The following is a 23,083-nucleotide window of genomic DNA, read 5'->3' as shown; positions in this document are numbered from 1 at the left end:
TCCTAGACGTGCGTGGGGCAATTAAGGTCACAGGACTATCTATGAGGATCCCCTGGAGAAGTGGACTTTAAAATGATTTTAAACTTGACTGTGCAGAGCACAAAACCTCTTCCGTTCCTTGCTCTCAACATTTCTCTAATGGTGTCAAATTGCTTGTAAACCTATTGAACTGCAAGAGCAACGTTTGGGGAGAAACTCAACTTACAATTCTCACAACATATAGCTCACCGCCCTCCATGGCAACCCTCAATGTAGTGTCATGTCTGTATCTCAAGATGTACATCACTAGTGGCCTTCAGTTATCTCTAGGATTTATCCTGGGGCCAAAAGATTTTTGAGTTTGCGCAACAAAATAGACATCCGGAAATGGGACTGCAAGGAAAAGATTCTGAATTAACTTAAGTGCACTTCGCTCCCTGGGACCAATTCACCTCTCTCCAGAAACCTCAAAATACAGATGTTTTTGTGAGCTATTCCTCCTGATCATCAATTTTATTATTAACAGTCTTAAGATCTAGTTAAGTGTTTCAGCTGTATCCTCCAATGTATGCACTCAGACTTTAACAGAGGTCACCCCTTCTTTCCACTACTATGAAAGAGTCTAGGTGCTTCAATATCCGATTCTGCTTTATACTCAGACAGCCTGCTTTGCTGACAGGAGTGGCCTTTATAGAATTCATTTCTAATAGCAGGGTTCTTACATGTGGTTTGTATTGTGCATTGCTTAATTGGTAAAAACAAAAATATGAGTGCTGGTGCCCAAAGCTATGCTCAGAAGCCCACAGCTGATGCAATGCGTGGCTAATACCAAGGCTGTGCAATCTTATAAACCACCTCATGCCTGTTTAATCCAGTGCAAGGCATTCCCTGCCTTTTTATCTCACTCTTGAAGGCTCCTGCTTTCCCCTGTAGCAACTGTTTTGCATTCTTTGTCTTTCCACTTTGTGTGTTTTTCCTGCTCTTGGTTAATGTCAAATGCTGAAAATAAGTGCAGAACCCTAAAATAGAGTGCTGGTGCCCCAACAGCAACCACTGGCAAATTATTCACTGGTATTGTGTCAAAAAGAGGTTAAATCAGAACTTAATGTTAGCCCAAGTTTCTTGAAGCGTGATGCCCTGAGCACTCCCTTGATAATCCACAAGCCCCTCATTTCCTTCTTTGTATCAGTTTTGCCCATAATTCACAGCATGAGTGCTTCCCACCGTTATTCTAGTATTTACATAGCTGGTTATTCTGTAAATAATGATCCAACTGTGATATGTTTTTTGAGTGTAGACTTGAAACTCAACAACAATACAGGCTTTTAAATAGACAGCATTACTTCAGCCCCACCCCTCAACAGCCAAAACAGACTTTTTATTATCCAAAAATATAGTCTCTATTTAGACCAAGTTTAAGTTAGATGATACTTATCTCTTTGCAACTACAACCAATTAGAAATATATTATCTCAGCTCAGAATTAGCTTCTCTACTTCCTGGGTCATTTCTTACAAAAAACAAGATTAAAAAAACAGAGTTAAATATATATATATATATGGAAAATGTCACTTACCCAGTGTACATCTGTTCGTGGCATGAGATGTTGCAGGTTAACATGCTGTGCACATACCGCCATCTAGTGTTGGGCTCGGAGTGTTACAAGTTGTTTTTCTTCAAAGAAGTCTTTTCGAGTCACGAGATCGAGGGACGCCTCCCATTTCGGCTCCATTGCGCATGGGCGTCGACTCCATCTTAGATTGTTTTCCCCAGAGGGTGAGGTAGGAGTTGTGTATATAGTAATAGTGCCCATGCAATGGAGTAAATATGTATGTACATAATGTGGTTTAAAGTGATATGTTAACAATTTTACAAATGTTCAAGATCAACTTAACAACGGCTACAGGCTCCCGGGGATGTGGGAGGGCGCATGTGAATCTGCAGCGTCTCATGCCACGAACAGATGTACACTGGGTAAGTGACATTTTCCGTTCGATGGCGTGTAGCTGCAGATACACATGCTGTGCATAGACTAGTAAGCAGTTATCGCCCCAAAAGCGGTGGCTCAGCCTGTAGGAGTTGAAGTTGTTTGAAATAAAGTTCATAGTACTGCTTGTCCTACTGTGGCTTGCTGTGTTGTCAACACATCCACGCAGTAATGCTTGGTAAACGTATGAGGCGTAGACCATGTGGCTGCCTTACATATTTCGGTCATTGGTATGTTTCCTAGAAAGGCCATGGGAGCACCTTTCTTTCTAGTTGAGTGTGCCTTTGGTGTTATAGGCAGTTTTCTTTTTGCTTTGATATAGCAGGTTTGTATGCATTTAACTATCCACCTGGCAATGCCTTGTTTGGATATTGGATTCCCTGTATGAGGTTTTTGGAAAGCAACGAACAATTGTTTTGTTATGCGAATTTGTTTTTTTCTACCAATGTAGTACATTAATGCCATTTTCATGTCTAATGTATGTAATGCTCTCTCAGCTACAGAATCTGGTTCTGGAAAGAACACTGGTAGTTCCACTGTTTGATTTAAGTGGAACGGTGATATGACTTTAGGTAAGAGCTTAGGATTTGTTCTCAGAACTACCTTATGCTTGTGTATCTGAATAAAAGGGTTCTTGTATGGTAAATGCTTGTATTTCACTTACTCTTCTTAGAGATGTGATAGCAATTAGAAATGCTACTTTCCATGTTAAGTATTGTATCTAACATGAGTGCATTGGTTCAAAAGGTCGTGAGTCGTGTTAAGACAATGTTGAGGTTCCACGAAGGAACTGGTGGTGCTTTTGGTGGGATAATTCTTTTCAGACCCTCCATAAATGCTTTTATGACTGGGATCCTGAATAATGAAGTTGAGTGCGTAATTTGCAGATAAGCTGAAATTGCGGTGAGATCTATCTTAATGGATGAAAAAGCTAACTTTGATTTTTTAAGTGTAGTGGGTAGCTTACAATGTGTTTAGCAGATGCGTGTAATGGTTGAATTTGATTATTATGGCAGTAATAAACAAAAGTTTTCCACTTATTTGCATAGCAATGTCTTGTGGTTGGTTTTCTAGCTTGTTTTATGACCTCCATACATTCCTGTGTGAGGTCTAGATGTCAGAATTCTAAGACTTCAGGCGCCAAATTGCTAGATTCAGTGACGCTGGATTTGGGTGTCTGATCTGTTGTTTGTGTTGAGTTAACAGATCTGGTTTGTTTGGCAGCTTGATATGAGGCACTACTGAGAGGTCTAGTAGTGTTGTGTACCAAGGTTGTTGTGCCCAAGTTGGTGCTATTAATATGAGTTTGAGTTTGTTTTGACTTAATTTGTTTACTAGATATGGAAGGAGTGGGAGAGGGGGAAAAGCGTATGCAAATATCCCTGACCAACTCATCATAACGCATTGCCCTGAGACTGAGACTGTGGGTACCTGGATGCGAAGTTTTGGCATTTTGCGTTTTCTTTTGTTGCAAATAGATCTATTTGTGGTGTTCCCCCTCTTTGGAAGTAAGTCTTTAGTATTTGGGGATGAATTTCCCATTCGTGGATCTGTTGGTGATCCTGAGAGAGATTGTCTGCCAACTGGTTCTGAATTCCTGGCATGAACTGCGCTATTAGCCGAATATGGTTGTGAATCGCCCAATGCCATAGTTTCTGTGCCAAGAGACACAACTGCGTCGAGTGTGTTCCTCCCTGTTTGTTCAGATAATACATTGTTGTCATGTTGTCTGTTTTGACAAGAATGTTTTTGTGGGTTATTATAGGTTGAAATGCTTTCAGCGCTAAAAATACTGCTAGTAGTTCTAAGTGATTTATGTTAAACTGTCTCTGCTGATTGTCCCATTGTCCTTGGATGCAGTGTTGGTTGAGGTGCGCTCCCCACCCTATCATGGAAGCATCCGTTGTGATTATGAATTGAGGCACTGGGTCTTGAAAAGGCCGCCCTATGTTTAAATTTATAGTGTTCCACCATTGAAGCGAGGTATATGTTCTATCAACACTAGATCTTGAAGTTGACCCTGTGCTTGTGACCATTGTGATGCTAGGCACTGTTGTAAGGGCCGCATGTGTAATCTTGCGTTTGGGACAATGGCTATGCATGAGGACATCATGCCTAGTAATTTCATCACTAATTATACCTGTAACTTTTGTTTTGGGTGCATGGCTTGTATTACGTTTTGAAATGCCTGTACCCTTTGTGGACTTGGAGTGGCAATCCCTTTTGTTGGGTTGATTGTTGCTCCTAAGTATTGTTGTATTTGACACGGCTGTAGGTGTGAGAAACCTAGCTTGTGAAGGGTTTCTATGACATACTTTGTGTGTTGTGAACACCGTTCCTGCGTATTGGTTTTGATTAACCAATCGTCTAGGTATGGGAACACATGTATTTGCAGCCTTCTGATATGAGCTGCCACTACTGCCAGGCATTTGGTAAAAACTCTTGGCGCTGTTGTTATCCCGAATGGCAACACTTTGAACTGGTAATGTACCCCTTGGAATACAAACCTTTCTGTGGGAAGGATGTATAGGTATATGGAAATATGCATCCTTGAGGTCTAGTGTTGTCATGTAGTCTTGTTATTTGAGCAATGGGATCACGTCTTGCAGTGTCACCATGGGAAAGTGATCTGATTTGATGTAGATGTTTAACGTTCTGAGATCTAATATAGGTCTTAGAGTTTTGTCTTTCTGGGTATGAGAAAGTACAGGGAGTAAACTCCTGTTCCTCTCGGATGAATCGGTACTAGCTCTATTGCATCTTTTTGCAGCAACGCTTGGATCTCCAGTTGTAAAAGATCTGTGTGTTGTTTGGACATGTGTGTTTTCAGTGGGACATTTGGAGGGAATTGTAGAAATTCCATGCAATAACCATGCTGGATAATGGCTAGGACCCACGTGTCTGTTGTTATTTCTTTCCAATTTTTGTAGAACATGGTTAGTCTTCCCCCCACTGGTGTTACGTGTTGGGGATTTGAGACGTTGAAGTCACTGTTTATTTTGTGGAGTTTTGGGACTCTGGAACTTCCCTCTACTCTTTGGGAACTGCCCCCCTCTGTATTGTCCCCAAAAACGTCCCCGCTGATATTGACTCTGATAAGTGGGCCTTGTTTGTGAGGTTGAGGCTTCTGTGCTCTGTCCCCGAAACCCCCCTCGAAACTGTTTTCCGAAAAGTGCCTCTGCTGTGTGGGGAGTAGAATGCACCCATGGCTTTGGCCGTATCTGTGTCCTTTTTAAGTTTTTCGATAGCAGTGTCCACATCCAGCCCAAACAACTGCTGTGCGTTAAATGGCATATTCTGCACAGCTTGTTGTATTTCTGGCTTGAATCCTGATGTACGTAGCAATGCATGTCTCCGTATGGTCACTGCTGTATTTACAGTTCTAGCATCTGTGTCAGCTGCATCCATTGCTGAACGTATCTGATTTTAGAGATACTCTGTCCTTCCTCCACCACTTGTTGTGCTCTCTTTTGGAACTCTTTGGGTAGGTGTTCTATGAAATGTTGCATTTCATCCCAATGAGCCCTATCATACCTAGCCAGCAAGGCCTGTGAGTTGGCAATGCGCCATTGGTTGGCTGCTTGTTCCGCAACCCTTTTCCCCGCAGCGTCAAACTTGCGACTTTCCTTGTCTGGAGGTGGTGCATCTCCTGAGGTGTGTGAGTTCGCCCTTTTGCTAGCTGCCCCTACTACCACTGAGTCTGGTGTTAATTGCTGTGTGATGTACACAGGGTCTGTTGGTGGCGGTTTGTATTTTTTCTCCACCCTTGGAGTAATGGCCCTGCCCTTCACAGGCTCCAGAAACACTTGTTTGGAGTGTTTCAGCATTCCCGGTAGCATAGGGATACTCTGATACTGGCTATGTGTGGACGACAGTGTATTAAATAGAAAGTCATCTTCTATAGGTTCTGCGTGCAAGGTGACATTATGAAACGCAGCTGCTCTTGACACCACCTGTGTGTAGGCAGTAGTGTCCTCAGGTGGTGAGGGTCTCGCTGGATAACAGTCGGGACTGTTATCTGATACAGGCGCATCATAAAGATCCCATGCGTCAGGATCATCCTGACTCATTCCTGTATGAGTTGGAGACTGCATCATTGGTGGAGTGGCTACCGGTGATGGTTGTGGTGAGCATTGTGGAGATGGTGGCGGAGTTACTTGTTTTGCCACATTTGCATGTGGTTGCTTGTCTTTTTCTTGGAAGGCAAGTTTCCTTTTAATTCGAATTGGAGGGAGAGTACTGATCTTCCCTGTGTCTTTTTGAATGTGGAGCCTCCTTTGAGTGTAATCTGGCTCCTATGCCTCTAATTCTTGTCCAAATCTGTGTCCTTGCATTTGTGAGGACAGGCCCTGTTCCTCAGTGTAGGAACTCGATTTCGGCTCTGAGGCCGGATGTTTCGGTATGGAAACCTTTTCGGCGGTCTTTTTCGGCTCCGAAGACACTTTTTTGCCTTTCGGCATACTGATCTCTCGGTGCCAACTCATTTCGGTGCCGCCCTCTCGGTGTCGAGATTGCTCTGACCCCGGTGTCTCGGGGTCGAGTCTTTTCTGTGCCGGTATCTCGACCGGAGTCGGATGATTTCGACACATGCATGCCCTTTTTCGGTGCCGATGGTCGGTCACCTATTTTTCGGGTTAAGCCATGGCCTGCTGGAGGTGGCGTCCCCTGGGCTTTAGTGAGTTTTCCGTGAGTTTTGTGTTGTGCCGTCTTACTCACGGTTTTCGGAATCTGTTTGGCTTCGACCTCGTCAGAGTCCGAATCTGCGATGGAGAAAGTTTCTTCTTCTTCTTCTTCTTCTTCTTCCAAGTGTTGTTGTCCTGCAGACGCCATTTGTAGTCGTCTTGCTCTTCGGTCTCTTAACGTCTTCCTCCACCGAAACGCCCGGCAGGCCTCACAGGTATCCTCTTTGTGTTCTGGAGACAAACACAAATTACAGACCAAATGCTGATCTGTTTAAGGATACTTGTTGTGACATTCGGGGAAGAAGCGGAATGGGGTCCGTTCCATTAGCCTTGAAGACGCACACGGTCGGGCGGACCAGGCCCCGCCGGGGAATTGAAAACCCCGAAGGGCCACCGGAGCTCTTCCAAATTCGGTGTCGATCTGTTGTAGTAACCCGATACCGAACGCAAACAATACTGTCAAATTTTCCGAGATTTAACTAACTTTCCGAACCGAAACGCGGAGCAAAAAGGAACACGTCCGAACCCGATGGCGGAAAGAAAACAATCTAAGATGGAGTCGACGCCCATGCACAATTGAGCCGAAAGGGGAGGAGTCCCTCTATCTCGTGACTCGAAAAGACTTCTTCGAAGAAAAACAACGTGTAACACTCCAAGCCCAACACTAGATGGCGGGATGTGCACAGCATGTGTATCTGCAGCTACACATGCCATCGAACATATATATATATATATATATATGTTCGATGGCATGTGTAGCTGCAGATACACATGCTGTGCACATATATATATATATAAGCAACCCAAAACTCTAACCAACCGAAAAGCTTGGATGGCATTCAAATTATCAACAATAATATCATACTAAAATTATATCAAGAAAATCATTCACACATTTTTCAAACACTCAACTCTGGAACCAAGCAGATATGAGATTTAAGTCTCAAAATAAGTAAAATATGTGCAAGAAAAAACTCTTAAATTATACATTTCATAGAAAATAAAAAACAAGTATTTTAAATAGCAGCTGACTTCATTTCTATAGTATCTCTAGGAGCTCTATTTAACTTACCAAGTCCATAAAGCATGATTTGGAACATTCCAGAATGCAGATCTACAAATATATGCAGACATTCTGAGCGACCACATGGCTCCAGGATTGGAATTACCAAAGTCGGAAGAGCTGTCTCTATAAACGCTACAAAAAATAAAACATTCTTTATGGGTAACAGTAGATAAAACACAATCAAGTGCAAGGTCAAAAACGCAAACAGATTAAAACTTGAGTTATATGAAGACTAGATCAGGTCCCTGGAATTCTACTCACCCACTTGCTATGGCAAGTCATATTTTTTCATGGTGAGGTATTTTTAGGGCCTAATTGCCCAGGTCTGGCGAGGGAGTGTGAGCTGGCAAAGAACAAGTTTTCGGTTCACTCAAAGTGAATGTGCAATAAAGATGTCTTTATATCTTGTTTTATCTTGTCACATTAGCTGTGTGGTTAAAGAAAAAAATAAATTGTCAGCCTATGACTTTCAACAAACTGCTGTTTAATTTATCCTGGAAACTAGTATTTTAATATTTCTTTCTTGCACTGCAACTTAGAGGATTTTATTTAAGTGTCTAACAGTCGTGCCGGGCAAAAAACATTAACATAGCTTATAAATGAACTGTACAAATATTTTTACAAATATTTTAGTAGTTAGTGAGATGGTGTAGGAAAGTTGCCTCTTTTTGACATGGTCATCCCCCAATCGTTGCCTGGTACATTATGTGATTTCGACTGCACTTGGTTCCCACTAACCAGGCCCACAGTGTCAGAGCTCCTTCCCAAAACTGTACGGTTGTTTCGCCAGTTGGCAAAACCTTTAGCACCCTCAGTAAGTCCCTAGAAATTAGTATTCTTGATACCTACGGCCCGGGGTACTAAAAAGGGTTGCCAAGGGCTGCAGAACCAATTGTGCTACACTAACGGATTGCTCATCAAGCACATGACAGGCTGTCAATGCAGGCTGCTCGTCATGGTGCAGACAAAAGTGAAAACACGACATGGCACCCAGACTGTGTGCCATGTTCCCTAACACTACAAGCAATATATGTAAGTCACCTCTCTAGCAGGACTTATAGCCCTAGCGCAGGGTGCATTATATCACATGTGAGGGCATGTCTGCATGAGCAGATATGCCCACTAAGTCTTTGTCAATTCTCAGACATAGTAAATCAACAGGAAGTCATTTTAAATGCATGTGTTAGACACTGGTCAATATGAGTTCCCCAGCTACATGATAGCTTCACTGAAGTAATGTATGTTTGGTATTAAACATCTCGTATTGGTGAACCCACACTGATGTCAGTATTGGATTTACCAATACAGGCACCCAGAGGGCACCTTAGCGGTGCCCCCTGAAACCCTACCAGTCTCTGGTGTGCTTGCTGACCAGTTTCGGCTAGCCTGCCATCCGAGACACGTTCTGGCCCCCTAGGGTGAGAGCCTTCTGCTCTCAGGAGCCCCAGAACAAAATGCATGTCCGGGAAGACTACGCAGCACCCTTCCACAGGATGACCTGCTGATTAGCCTTCCTAAGATGGCAAGTCTCAAAGCACTGCCACCTTTGAGATGCAAATTGGCTCCACAGATCCTGATCGCCTAAGAAGACCAGGGATACTGAAGAACCGTGACAGCAGAATAGTATAAAAGCAGCAGCTGACTTGGTACCAACCCAGACTGCCTGTCGGTATCCCTTATCGAAATCTGCACCAAAGGTAACTCATCCTGGAACTGTGACTCTAGAAACCTGGGAGGACTGCCTGCCTTCAAAAAAGGCTCAAGACCTCCTGTGAACAGTGGACCTGTTCTACAGCAAACTCCAAAAGAAGGGACTCTGAAGCCTATGGAACTGCTAACACCAGACTCCTGAAGTCACCACTTCACCTGCTGCCTCCGACCAGTGTTGAAGTGGACCACTGGCGCCAACAAGGTTCCCCAGCCCTCCAGAGTCCGAGTCCATTGTGGTGTCACTCCTCCTGCCCTCCCCAAAGATGCCGGCAGCCTTTCCATTGCAGCCCCCCTATACCGCGACCGCTCCAGTCTGAAAAACCCAACACCTAAGGACACCTTTGCACCTGTCACCCCTGAGCCATGATGAAGAAGACCGAAGGTGCCTGCCTGAGAATCGTGAGGCCTAAGCCTTGCTGTTTGTTCAGCCCAACTGTCCCCCAGGCCAGAAACTGCACCCTCTTTCTGCAGTGACCACTCTCCATAGGAACGCATTGGGCACCTGAAGCTGTTTTGTACTCGGCACCAGGCCATCCCCGATCTGCAGAGGGTGTACTTTGAGTGCAGCCTTGGACCTTGCTCACTACCCCAGGAGATTGGTCTTGTAAGCCGCTGTACTCTGTTTGCAGAATTTGTTTTCTCCCATAGAATAACAATGCAGAACTCAGAAACTGCAGTGTCCTATTTAAAAACATACTTACCTGAACTATTTTTCTCTGATGCCTAAACTTATTTAAAGATACTGCAGGAAGCTGGCCTGGTGTGTGGATGGTACCTAAGGTACTTACACCTTATAACAGGTCCTGGTGTCCCCTCCTAGAGAAGTGTAGGCAGTGTCTAGAAGCCAGGCTCTCAAGAGGAAGCTGTGGATGAGCAGCCAAGGCTTATCTAGGAGACATGCAAAGCTTATGCAATACCACTGTAGTCACACAGCACTTACACACATGAAAGAAAACACTCAGTTGTACAAAAATAAAGGTACTTTGTTTTTGGAACACAATACCAGAAAATACTAAAAGGGCAACCCTCTAATAATATACACTAGTAATCAGAAATAGGTAAAGAAAAGGTTAGAAACGGTGCAAATAGCAATAATCAATAGTGACCCTAGGGGAAGCACAAACCATATACGAAAAAAATGGAATGCAAACACAGTACCCCCACCTAGGTAAGTGGAATGTGTAGAGGGGAGCTGGGAGTACTAGAAAACCACAGGGGTAACACAGTACCCCCAGTGACCAGGAAAGCAGGAGTAAATCACTGGATGTTCCCCAAACCACCCAAAAGGAGGAAAAGAATAAAAATAAGACACCCAGACAAGACTGCAACAAAACCAGCGGTGAATTCCTGAAGAAAAGAGGCCTGTGGAGAGAGGGGACCAAGTCCAAGAATCACAGTGGAGTCCAGGAGGAGTAGGAGTGACTACCCCATCCAGTTGTAGTTGCAGGAGTTGGTCGACGGTGATAAAGAATAGCTCAGCAATGCAGCCCTAGAGCCAGGGAAGAGTTCCTGGTGAATGCAGAAGATGTCCCACACTGGAAGGAAGATTGCAGACAGATGCCGGTGCAGGAATTCAACTAACAAGCATTGGCAAAGGTAAACTTTGGTTAGAGGATTAGTGGTGCTGCCAGGGACCAGCAAGGCCCAGGACGACTCAACCAGGAGGGGGAGTCACAGGGGACCCTCAGAGTCACAGAGAGTCCATAGGAGCAGAGGCAGCACCCACTAGAGTCACAGAAGAAGCCCCTGCAGCACTACAAAAGAGGATCCCATGCCGCCGGAGAACCACGCAGGAGGCTGTGCTTTGCAGGATGGAGTGCTGGGGGCTGGAGCTACGTGTCGCCTGAAGATCCCTTGGAGGAAATGCCAAGAAGCCTTTGGCAGCTGCAAGAGATGCGGTGCATGGGGGGGGGGGGGGTACTGTCCTGCGTGGGAAGGCAAGGGCTTACCTTCACCAAAGTTTGGCAGCTGGCAGAGAAGACCAAGAAGACTACTACAGACCACCACCCGTGATGCAGGACCCACGCAGCTCAAGATGAGGGGAGATCCATGCAGTTGGTTGTCGCTTGCTGTAGGGGCCTGTGGTTGAAGAGGAGTGACTCCTTCGCTCCAAGGGAGATTCCTTCTTCTTCTTCTTGTGCAGGCTGAAGAGTTGCTGTCTTCTAAGGATGCATGGCTGGGGAAATGTTGCAAAGCGGGCATGAGGCATGGAAACAAAGTTGCAGAAGAGTCTTCTTCATTGTTTACAGCGTTGTCGGTTCCTGGAGGGTCCAGTCGCAGTTCCAGTGGCCAGACGTCGAAGTGGAGGTTGCAGAGGAATACTGCAGGAATCTTGCAGGCCGAATCTGAGGACCCACCCAAGAGAGACCCAAAGTAGCCCTGAAAGGGGGGATTAGTCACCTAACTACGTAAACACCGATCAGGAGATGGGCTCTGACGTCCCCTGCCTGGACTGGCCACTCGGAAGCTCCCAGAGTTCCCCGCCAACCTTGGAAACAAGATGGCAGAACCAAGGGACGCTCTGAAGGAGCTCTGAGCATCACCCCTGGGGTGGTGATGGACAGGGGAGTGGTCACTCCCCTTTCCATTGTCCACTTTCACGCCAGAGTAGGGACTAGGGGTCCATGAACGGGCGTGAATAGGTTTATGCACTGAGGGCACCAAATGTGCCTTTCAAAGCAAACCAGTGGCTTGAGGAGGCAACCCCTCACAAGCCAGTCACACCTATTTCCAAAGGGAGAGGGTGTTACCTCCCTCTCCCATAGGAAATCCTTTGTTCTGCCTTTCTGGGCTTGATCAGCTCAAGCAGCAGGAGGGGAGAAACCTGTCTGAGGGGTGGCAGCAGCTGTGCTGCCCAGAAAACCCTCTAAGACTAGTGGTAGCAATGATGGGGGTCCTCTAAGGAGCCCCCACAGAGCATGGAATCATGCTTCCAATACTTGCAACAGTATTGGCGTATGATTCCGACATGCTTGATACCAACATGCCCAGGTTCTGAGTTACCATTATGTAGCTGGATATAGGTAGTGACCTATGTCCAGGACACGCGTAAAATGGATCTGGAGTTTGTGGGGGCACCTTTGCTAGTGCAGGGATGCTCTCACACACAGGTACCTGCACCCTGCCCTCTGGCCTGAGAGGGTCTACCATAGGGGTGACTTACAGTGACCTGTAGTGAAACCGGGTGCATGCACCCGTTTCACACAGGCTGCAATGGCAGGCCTGCAGAACCCTTTGCATGGGCTCCCTATGGGTGGCAGAATAACTGCTGCAGCCCATAGGGATCCCCTGGAACCCCAATGCCCTGGATACCTAGGTACCATATACTAGGGACTTACATGGGGGGAACCAGTACGCCAAATGTGGGAAGAAAAAGGTACAATTTAGAAAGAGAAAAATTACTGGGTTACTGGTTACCAGGTTGCCAGCAGACACAGTCAAACACACTGACAACAGGCAGAAAATAGAGGTAACCATGCCAAGAAAGAGAGTACTTTCCTACGGATACCTGCTATTTGAAGAAAGTGGTGTGGATCTCCTTCTGAGTCATGAGTCTCATTTATTGACTAGTGTGTGTATTTGCAGATGTCTTGCACTCATCTGAGTTATGCCTAAGGATGTTCTACCAACTACCCCTAAATAGAGTGCTTTGGGATTGCATAGCAAATACTGTACTCTCACTGGGGAAACCCTGGACCCTTTACATGGTATTCACATACCACATAAAAGGGCCACCTTGAAACAGTGATTTTAATTGGATCAAAATAATTCAGAATACTTTCCTTGGTAATGTCAAATTATAACTATTTGCTGAAATCCAATTCCCACACATTATCATTAGTACACTATATAGTTTTATCGTTAAAGAACAAGTTACTTGCCTTCAGTAGCGCATTATCTGGAAGAGACTCTATCTAGCTGCAGATTCCTTACCTTTGAATTCCCTGGCATCAGCTTCGAATCTGGAATCTTTTGCTGAGCAAAACCCTGTGAGCGCCGTCAAAACTGTTTTTCAGAGGGAAAGTCTGTGCCCATTTCAATGGAAAATGTCTGGAAGTATGCCAGTGGACTGGACTACCACATCATGCTTTAGTAGTATACTTATTAAAAGTGAGAGTTTTTAAACATGAACTTAGAAACATTCCTGTCCCCACACTGACAGCAATGCTACTAGCGAACTAAGGGGCAAGTCAGAAGTCATATGTACCCTATATGTGGGCTAGATTTTAATTACACATGGAGCAAAAGTTTAGTCTATTACATCAAACAAGAGTTTTTTGTACAGCAGACATGATGAATTCACACATTGAAGGTGTGCTTGTATGTTATAATGAATGAAATAAAATATTTGCCTACGATCGCACAATCTAAGTTTATGGGTGAAGCACATTATATTTAGGTCAAGTGGATTATTCAAGTCACAAGGTTTGGTAACATTTTTCTGCTTTTTGGGGGCCTGTAAATGAAACAAGTGGTCTGACTGGCTATTCCAGCAAAGATCGCCAAAACTATCTTCTGTTATTTCAGGTCGAGAATAAAAAAATACTTACCATTAAGAATATTTCTCCAAAGTTTGTAAATTCACATACATTGTCTTCTAGTATCAGATTAAGAATATATATGTATATATAAGGATTATGCTACTTACCCAGTAAGCATCTGTTTTTTTTTGCATTCTGTCCTGTGGATTCGTATGCTTGGCATACTCCTGCCATCTTGGACTGATGCAACTTAAAAAAAATCTTTTGAGTCACAAGATTTTGGTGACTGCCTCTGGTATTGAACACTCTACAGTTAGATTGTTTAATCAGACCTAGGAAGCACATCACTGTGCAAAGTGTGAGAGAACGGAGCAACTGAAAAAGAGGTAATAGCTGCTGATATGCAGCCATCCTTTAATTGTTTGGGTAGGCCTTGCCAGTGATGGTTATTAGCACAGACCCCAGGAAGGGTTGGATCTAAATCATTTGAAGATGGAACATTTATTGTAAACCCCAAGTTGTGAAGCAGAGAGATGGCCCTCTGGGTGTGGGCTAGGCACTATTGTCTGCGCGCAGTCTTGATCAGCCAGGCGTCTAGATAAGGGAATATGACGTCATTATTGTTATCTGAGATTTGCAGCTACCACCGCTAGGCATTTGGTACAGACCCTTGGCACTGTGGTGAATCCAAAGAGCAACACTTTGAACCAGTAGTGCTGGCCACTTCCCATGAACTGCAGGCAGCATCAGTGAGCTGGATGGATGAGTATGTGAAAGTGGCGCCCATCAGGTCTAATGTGGCCAGGAAATCGCACTGCTACAGCCAGTGGTGGCTTTGGGGGTGGGGCATAGGGGGTTCTGGGGCGGTGGGTGACTGCACCTGAAGGACACCCGTGGCCTTAGCGATATCTGTATTCTTCTTTATTTTTTTTCCAACATCCCATCACCCTGCGGGCCGAAAAGGTGTTGTTGGACCTCTGGCTCAAAGCCAGATAAACGGGGTCAGAAGTGGTAGTGACAATTAACAGAGATTTCCACCCCTTTAGAAACTGTATACATCACGTCTAGCACACACAATGTTGTGGTGCTTGAAATGGCTTTCACTTCATCAACAATCTTTTCCCCCTCTTTCTATGCTAGTGGAGATGTTGGAGCAAGGCCTCCATTTCTTCCCATTGTTGGATCTGGACCTTAAACCAACTGAATTAGTGATACGCATGTGAGTGGCGGCGCCAACTCCACCCTTTCATCAGCTGCAGTTACTTTGGCTCAGTGCCAGCCAGAGCCAAAGAGATGCGGCGACCCCGGAGGGGGGCGGTGGGAGTGTTTGGCTTTGGCGAGCATGTTCCTGTATATTTTGGAAGTCTGTGTATCAACACTACTCAAGTTTCTCAGAGTGCTCCGGTGTCAACTGAGGTGGATGAAGCATCTTCAAGCAAGTCTTCCTTTTCTTCTACTTCCACCTCTTTGTGCTAATAATTTCTGGACCGGTCTGAAGAGCCGTCAAGTTGGAATGCTTGTCATATTCCTCTCATTCCAAGTCACGCAGGCCAGCTTCACCACAGAAGTCTAGTACTTCGACGAGAGGTATGGTCTGTTGTGAGCTGAAGGGGTTTCTTGCTCCTGAAAGCATAGCAGGAGTAGCAGTGGGTTTTGTTGTGCTCGGAGCAGAGGCCCAGATAACAGATGCTGAGGGGGTAGGTCCGAGGGTACTTCGAGTGGAGCTGAGGGTATCTCTTGAATGGCATCCGTTCTAGCACCCTTCATCCTCTTAAGTTGGTAAAGAAGGTGTGGGCCCCGATCACCGGAAGGCCTGGTCTTCGATGACAATATCCAGACGGGTTCAGTGGGGAGAGAGGAAAAACATAACGAGCATTGAAGTAAAGATCTTTTTGGCAACAGAAATAGAAGAAATGGGTCCAAATGTAGGAAAGTCACTCTTTTTGGCATGGTTACCCCCAGTTTTTACCTTCTGTCAGTGTACTTAGACTGTTTTCACTGGGATGCTGCTAACCAGGACCCCAGTGATTGAACTCTCTCTCTCTAAATTTGGTTGCCTTGGACTTTGCACACCCCATAATTGGCATACTGGTGCCCCCTTAAAAGTCCATAGTATATGGTACTTAGGTACCCAGGGCATTAGGGGTTCTCCATGGGCTGCAGCATATACTGTGCCACCCATGGGAACCCATGCAAAATGTGTCTGCAGGCCTGCCATTGCAGCTTGTGTGAAAAGGTGCATGCACCCTTTTACCACAGGTTACAGCACCAGGTCACTAAGTCATCCCTATGGTAGGCCCTCCTAGCCCTGAGGGCAGGGTGCACGTCCCTGTGCTTGAGGGCACCCCTGCATGAGCAGAAGTGCCCCAGCAAAGTTCCATTGCACTGGACTTCGTAAGTGAGGGGAAAACATTTTTCCTGTGTACTGGACTATGAATAAATACGTGTGTGTGTGTATGTATGTATATCTATATGGAAAATGGCACTTACCCAGTGTACATCTGTTTGTGGCATGTTCCGCTGCAGATTCACATGCTATGCATATTCTGCCATCTAGTGTTGGGCTCGGAGTGTTACAAGTTGTTTTTCTTCGAAGAAGTGTTTTCAAGTCACGTGATCGAGTGACTCCTCCTCTTCGGCTCCACTGCACATGGGCATCGACTCCATGTTAGATTGGTTTCCCCGCAGAGGGTAAAGTAGGAGTGACGTACAAATGAATGTTTTAACTTAAACAGCTACAGGCTCCCGGGGAGGGTGCATGTGAATCTGCAGCAGAACATGCCACGAACAGATGTACCTTGGGTAAGTGACATTTTCCGTTTCATAGCATGTGTAGCTGCAGATACACATGCTATGCATAGATTACAAAGCAGTTTTGCCTCCCATAAGCGGTGGTCAGCCTGTAGGAGTTGAAGTTGTTTGAAATAGTGTTCTTAGTACAGCCTGTCCTACTGTGTCCTGTTGTGTTGCTAACACATCTACACAGTAATGCTTGGTAAATTTATGGGGTGTTGACCAAGTGGCTGCTTTACAGATTTCTGTCATTGGTATGTTCCCTAAGAAAGCCATTGTTGCACCTTTTTTCCGGGTGGAATGTGCTTTTGGTGTTACTAATAGCTGCCTCTTAGCTTTTAGGCAACATGTTTGGATGCATTTTACTATCCATCTAGCTAGTCCTTGCTTTGAGATAGGGTTACCAGCATGTGGTTTCTGAAACACCACAAATAACTGTTTGGTTTTTTAAAATGATTTAGTTCTATCAATGTAATACATTATAGCTCTTTTAATGTCCAATGTATGCAGCGCTCTTTCTGCTACAGAGTGTGGCTGTGGGAAGAAGACTGGGAGTTCCACTGTGTGATTGATATGAAACTGTGATATCAGCTTTGGTAGAAATTTGTGGTTTGTTCGTAGTACCACTTTATGTTTGTGTAGTTGTATGAACAGTTCTTGAATAGTGAAAATTTTGGATTTCACTAACTCTTCTTAATGAAGTAACTGCAACTAGGAATGCAACTTTCCATGTTAGGTATTGAATCTGAAATTAATGTATAGGTTCAAGTGGTGGACCCATGAGTCGTGTTAGTACTATGTTTAGATTCCATGAAGTCACTGGAGGTGTTCTTGGCGGAATGATGCGTTTTAATCCTTCCATGAAGGCTTTGATACTGGGGACCCTAAATAGAGAGGTATGTTTTATATTTTGCAATTACGCCGAAATTGCAGTGAGATGTATTTTGATAGACGAGAAGGCTAAATTTGCTTTTTGCAATGTCTTGTATTGACACTGAAAGAGGGGCAATCTGTTTAGACTGACAGTAAAACACAAACCTTTTCCCCATTTGTTTGCATAACACTGCCTAGTAGTGGGTTTTCTTGCTTGTTTAATTACTTCCATACATTCTGTTGGAAGATCGAGATATCCAAACTCTAAGACTTCAGGAGCCAAATCGTTAGATTGAGAATTTTGGGATCTGGATGCCTGATTAGTTGCTTGTTTTGCGTTAACAGATCTGGTCTGTTGGGGAGTTTGATGTGTGGTACCACTGACAGATCTAACAGTGTTGTGTACCAGGGTTGACTTGCCCACGCTGGTGCTATAAGTATAAGTTTGAGCTTGTTTTGACGCAGTTTGTTGACTAGAAATGGAATGAGCGGGTGTGGGGGAAAAGCTTAAGCAAATATTCCTGACCAGTTGATCCATAGAGCATTGCCCTTGGATAGAGTGTGTGGGAACCTGGATGTGAAGCTTTGGCATTTTTCGTTTTTGACGGTGGCGAATAGGTCTATGTCTGACGTTCCCCAGTGATGAAAGTATGTCTGAAGCACTTGGGGATGAATTTCCCACTCGCATGTTTGTTGATGATCTCGGCTGAGAACATCTGCCAATTGGTTGTGTATTCCTGGAATGTATTGTGCTACCAGGTGAATGTTGTTGTGTATCGCCCAATGCCAAATCTTTTGTGCTAGAAGGGACAGTTGCAATGAGTGGGTCCCTCCTTGTTTGTTTAGGTAATACATTGTAGTCATGTTGTCTGTTTTGATAAGAATGTGTTTGTGAATGAGAAGAGGCTGAAAGGCTCCGAGTGCTAGGAATACGGCTAGCAATTCTAGGTGATTTATGTGAAGTTGTTTGTGCTTGGTGTCCCATTGTCCTTGAATGTAGTGATTGTTGAGGTGTGCCCCCCATCCAATCATTGATGCATCTGTTGTAAGTATGGTCTGAGGCACCGGGTCTTGAAATGGCCGCCCTTTGTTTAGATTTCTGGAATTCCACCACTGGAATGATATGCGTGTTTGGCAGTCTATCAACACTAGATCTTGAAGTTGACCGTGTTCCTGCGATCACTGCTTTGCAAGGCACTGTTGCAAAGGCCGCATGTTCAATCTTGCATTTGGGACATGGGCGATGCATGATGCCATCATTACCAACAGTTTCATTACAAATTTGACTGTGTACTGTTGGTTTGACTGAATTTGTGCTAATACATTGTGGAATGCTTGCACTCTTTGTGGACTTGGGCTTGCAAATGCTGTTTGTGTATTTAGTGTGGTTCCTAAATACTGCTGAATTTGCGCAGGTTGCAGGTGGGATTTTGGTACTTTATAGAAAACCCTAGAGTGTGTAGGGTTTGTATTACATGATGTGTATGGTTTTGACACTGTGTATGACTGTTGGATTTTATTAGCCAATCATTGAGGTATGGGAAGACATGAATGTGTTGTCTTCTTAGGTAGGCAGCTACTACTGCTAGGCATTTTGTAAATACTCTGAGAGCTGTTATTATCCCAAAGGGTAACACCTTGAACTGGTAATTGTTAGAAATGGGGTTTCTGGTTGGCTAGGGTATGCACCTCAGCCAGGCAGAACTTACCCACTCTAGTCAGGGCAAGGGAGTTACACGTCCAAGATAACCCCTGCTCACCCCCTTGGTAGCTTGGCACGAGCAGTCCGGCTTAACCCGGAGGCAATGCGTAAAGCGTTTGCACAACACACACATACATGTGACGCAATATCCCCACCACAAAGGAAACACAACACCAGATTATATGAAAAATACACTGTATTGTACACAACGTAATTATTAGACCAACATCACATAACAGTACTATCCTGCTACCTTAGCAGTTGTCAGAACGTTACACATTAGTTACTCTGCAAACTAGCAGTAGTCACACATAACACACAGGTTACTCAGTATTCTGCAACATAAGCAGTAGTCAGGACACACGTCATCACATTTAGCACACTTGTCACCAGAATATCATAAAATGCCCATAATAGGAACATTAGAAAATCTATGGCAAGTTTAAGCAAACATATTAGCAAGTCATGCCCATAAAAGGAACATGTGCACACATATGTAAAAGCATCAGAGTACAGGCAGGTAATATAACACAATTAAGAAAGTCTGTAGAAAGAACTTTAAATCATGATGATATTTGTCCATTAAAAAGTACCTGTTCTGATGCAGAGGCACTTCTAGTGCCTAAAACGAATAAATGGGGCCCCCGGCGCTCTTCTGCGCAAAACGGGGGCCTCCCTAAACTTGGCAAATAGAGAGGGGCGGCACGCACCCTCTCTGATTCCTTGCCGGGCCCCTTCTGGGACCCGGGATCATTGGGGGGCCCCCCGGGCCTCCACCGGCCCTCTCCAGGGGGGCCCAAGTCAGGGAAATCCTTGAAGGTGGAGGGGGGTGCCTCGCACCCCCTCCTGGGTGAAACGCGGGCCCCTCCGGGGACCCGCTAACTCCTGGGGTCTCCCAGGGCCTATACTGGCCCTCGCACCGGGGAGACCCCCAGTTATAATGCTACTGGCCCGCAAGGGGGCCAACAAAAGAGCCGGTGGCCCGGGCGAGCCTCCAGTGAGGCTGCCGCCCGGCCAGAAGTAGCAGGAGAGTCCTCTGGGACTCCTGCAAGGGAGAGAGAGGCGTCCTCCTCTCCCTCTGCCTCCGGGACTCCTGTGAGGGAGGGAGAGGCGTCCTCCTCTCCCTCGGATGACGTTGCGGCCCCAGGTGGGGCCTGCTGGTGCCCCGGGGGCGCTCCACAAAGCGCGCGTCCCCCGGGAGCACGATAGGAGCGTGATAGCTCCTTCCTTTACTCCGTGCAGTGCCCCGGGGGCACTAAAGTCAGCGCGATCCTCGCGCTCGAAACAGACAGCCCTACCCGGGCTGCGGCGGTGATTTTCTTTGTAGCAGAAACGCGCTCCAGACAGCGCGAGGGCACCATTAAAAGCCCGGGCGGCGGCAGTGATTTCTGGTTTACCATGTATAGAAATTCAAGCAAAGGGGAAGCGCTTTCAAGCGCTAGTGGAATCCCCAAAGGAGCGCTTTCCTAAGCTCCAACTGGGATATCCAGTGAAGCACCTCCCGTGCTTCAGGGTTACTGCAGGGGTCAGGGGCCACAGCACCCTGCCCCTGGGGAGAAAAAAGGTTCAGAAAAGGCCCTCAGGTGGAGGGGCCTTAGCAACAGGCCAGCACAAGAGAAAGGCAGCAAGTGGCAAGTCCTTTACAGTGACCAAGCAGGTCACAGGTCAGCACAGCAGCAGCAGTCCATGGCGGTCCCTGGTAAGTCCTTCCAGCATTTCTGTGGCCAGTTCCATGATGTTCAAAGAGTCTCCAAATTGTGGGGAAAATTCCCCTGTACTTATAGTCAGTTTTTACAGTGTTTTACAGTGGTAGGGAGAGGAGGTTCCAGCCAGTTACTACTGGTTCTGGGAGTGCCCCCTCTCTCCTTTCAGCACAGGCTCCAAACATCAGTGGGGGGTTAACGACCCTATTGTGTGAGGCCAGGGCACAGTCTTTACAAATGCAGGTGTGCCCCGCCTCTCCCTTCTCTCAGCCCAGGAAGACTCTTCAGTATGCAGATGCACCTCAGTGACACCTCCACCCTCCCTGTGTACAGGCCGTCTGAAAAGTATGCACAAAGCCCCAACTGTCACTCTGCCCAGACGTGGATTGGAGTCAAGCTGCAAAACACCAGAATTATAAGCACAGATAAATGCGCACTTTCTAGAAGTGGCATTTCTGTGATAGTAATAAAAAATACACCCACACCAGTAAGCAGTATTTATTATCACCATCACAACCATACCAAACACGCCTACGCTACCCCTCATAAATCAGACAATACCCCTTACACATAAGGCAGGGCATTTCTAATGCAATCCTATGAGAATGCAGCACTCACAGCAGTGAGACACCAAGTTAGGCTGTTTGTCACTACTAGGACAGGCCATGCAATATGGCACATGTCCTGCCTTTCTACATACATGGCACCCTGCCCATAGGGCTAGCTAGGGCGTACTTTAGGGGTGACTTACATGTAGTAAAAGGGGAGTTCTGGGCCTGGCAAGTAAATTTAGATGCCAGGTCCCTGTGGCAGAAAACTGCGCACACTGGCCCTGCGCTAGCAGGCCTGAGACAGGTTTGAAAGTCTACTTCAGTGGGTGGCGCAAGAAGCGCTGCAGGCCCACTAGTAGTATTTAATTTACAGGCCCTGGGTATAGAGATACCACTGTACAAGGGACTTATAGGTAAATTAAATATGCCAATTAGGTATAAGCCAATCATACCAACTTTAGATGGGAGAGCACCTGCACGTTAGCACTGGTCAGCAGTGATAAAGTGCTCAGAGTCCTAGAGCCAACAGCGAGAGGTCAGAAAAACCAGGAGGAAGGAGGCAAAAAGGCTAGGGATGACCATGCGTATGGCCAAAAGTCCAACACAACCCCCTACCAGCCAAAATCCAGGGGAGAACAATCAATACCTTGATGTACTTTCCTGATTGGGGCGATAGAACAAGGACCCAGGCCCACAACAGCAGGGGCATGTTCCAGTTCTACGCCTTCCTGACTCCACTGGGATCTCTCTGTCAATGCGTCCCAGGCAGCCTAGACCAAACCACGGGGATTCTCTAGCTGCCAATGGCCAGAACCAGGCCCTAGGCCATCTAGGAGCCTCTGGCCTCTGAAACCATAATGAGTGGGGGGCGGTAGCCCCAGGTGCAAAGCAACCTGTCTCCACTCCATTTCCGATCAGTTCAGGGGCTCTACCCTGCCACTGATCCACCAACCTAGGGTCCGCACCCATAGGTTCTACAAGGGCTAGAGGCGAGGCTCTCCTCCCTCTACCCCTCCTTCTAGGATCCCGCCCTCCTCTCCTAGGAGGGGTATCACCAGAATCCACACTTGCCAGGGTGCTGGGTACAGCAGCCCTGCACAACTTTCTCGCCAGCCCAGGATCACTACCTGGCGACTGACCACCCAACCTAGGGACGACACCCTTGGGTTGCACCGGGGTCCGGGGTGGGCTTCCCCCTCCCTGAACCCCACTTCCAGAGTCCTGCGTCTCCCCACCTCGGGAGAAGCCACCAGAAGTTTCCAACGGGGGGGTGAGCACACTAACCGCCCCCCCAACCAGATCAGAGTTTACCCCCTGAACCTGTCTATCTAGTCCAGGGACGACACCCTTAGACTGGACCATTGCCCAGCGAACCAGGACTTCCTTGGGAGCACACCTACCCCCTACCAGATCAGAGTTTACCCCCTGAATCTGGCAATCCAACCCAGAGTCACTACCCTGCAGTTGAACCACTGCCTGGCGCACCAGGACTTCCTTGGGAGCACACCTACTCCCCATCAGGTCAGAGTTTACCCCCTGAACCTGATCATCCAACCC

The 23,083-nt window shown here is 46.2% G+C and overlaps 1 protein-coding gene across 2 annotated transcripts in view; it reads right to left on the bottom strand.

The window, feature by feature from the left end:
• The window catches only part of MED14 (mediator complex subunit 14), an 801,766-nt gene that overhangs the window by 633,361 nt on the left and 145,322 nt on the right, over positions 1-23,083 (bottom strand). For both annotated transcript variants that reach the window (XM_069204216.1, XM_069204217.1), the window contains exon 11: positions 7,720-7,845. In XM_069204216.1, coding sequence (XP_069060317.1) covers positions 7,720-7,845 — 126 coding nt within the window. The remainder of the gene's footprint in view (positions 1-7,719; positions 7,846-23,083) is intronic.

The sequence above is a fragment of the Pleurodeles waltl genome, chromosome 8 (genome assembly GCF_031143425.1).
Source record: "Pleurodeles waltl isolate 20211129_DDA chromosome 8, aPleWal1.hap1.20221129, whole genome shotgun sequence".
NCBI classification, from domain to species: Eukaryota; Metazoa; Chordata; class Amphibia; order Caudata; family Salamandridae; genus Pleurodeles; species Pleurodeles waltl.
The sequence above is the reverse complement of the archived record's forward strand: the minus strand, read 5'-3'. Positions and strand labels throughout refer to the sequence as shown.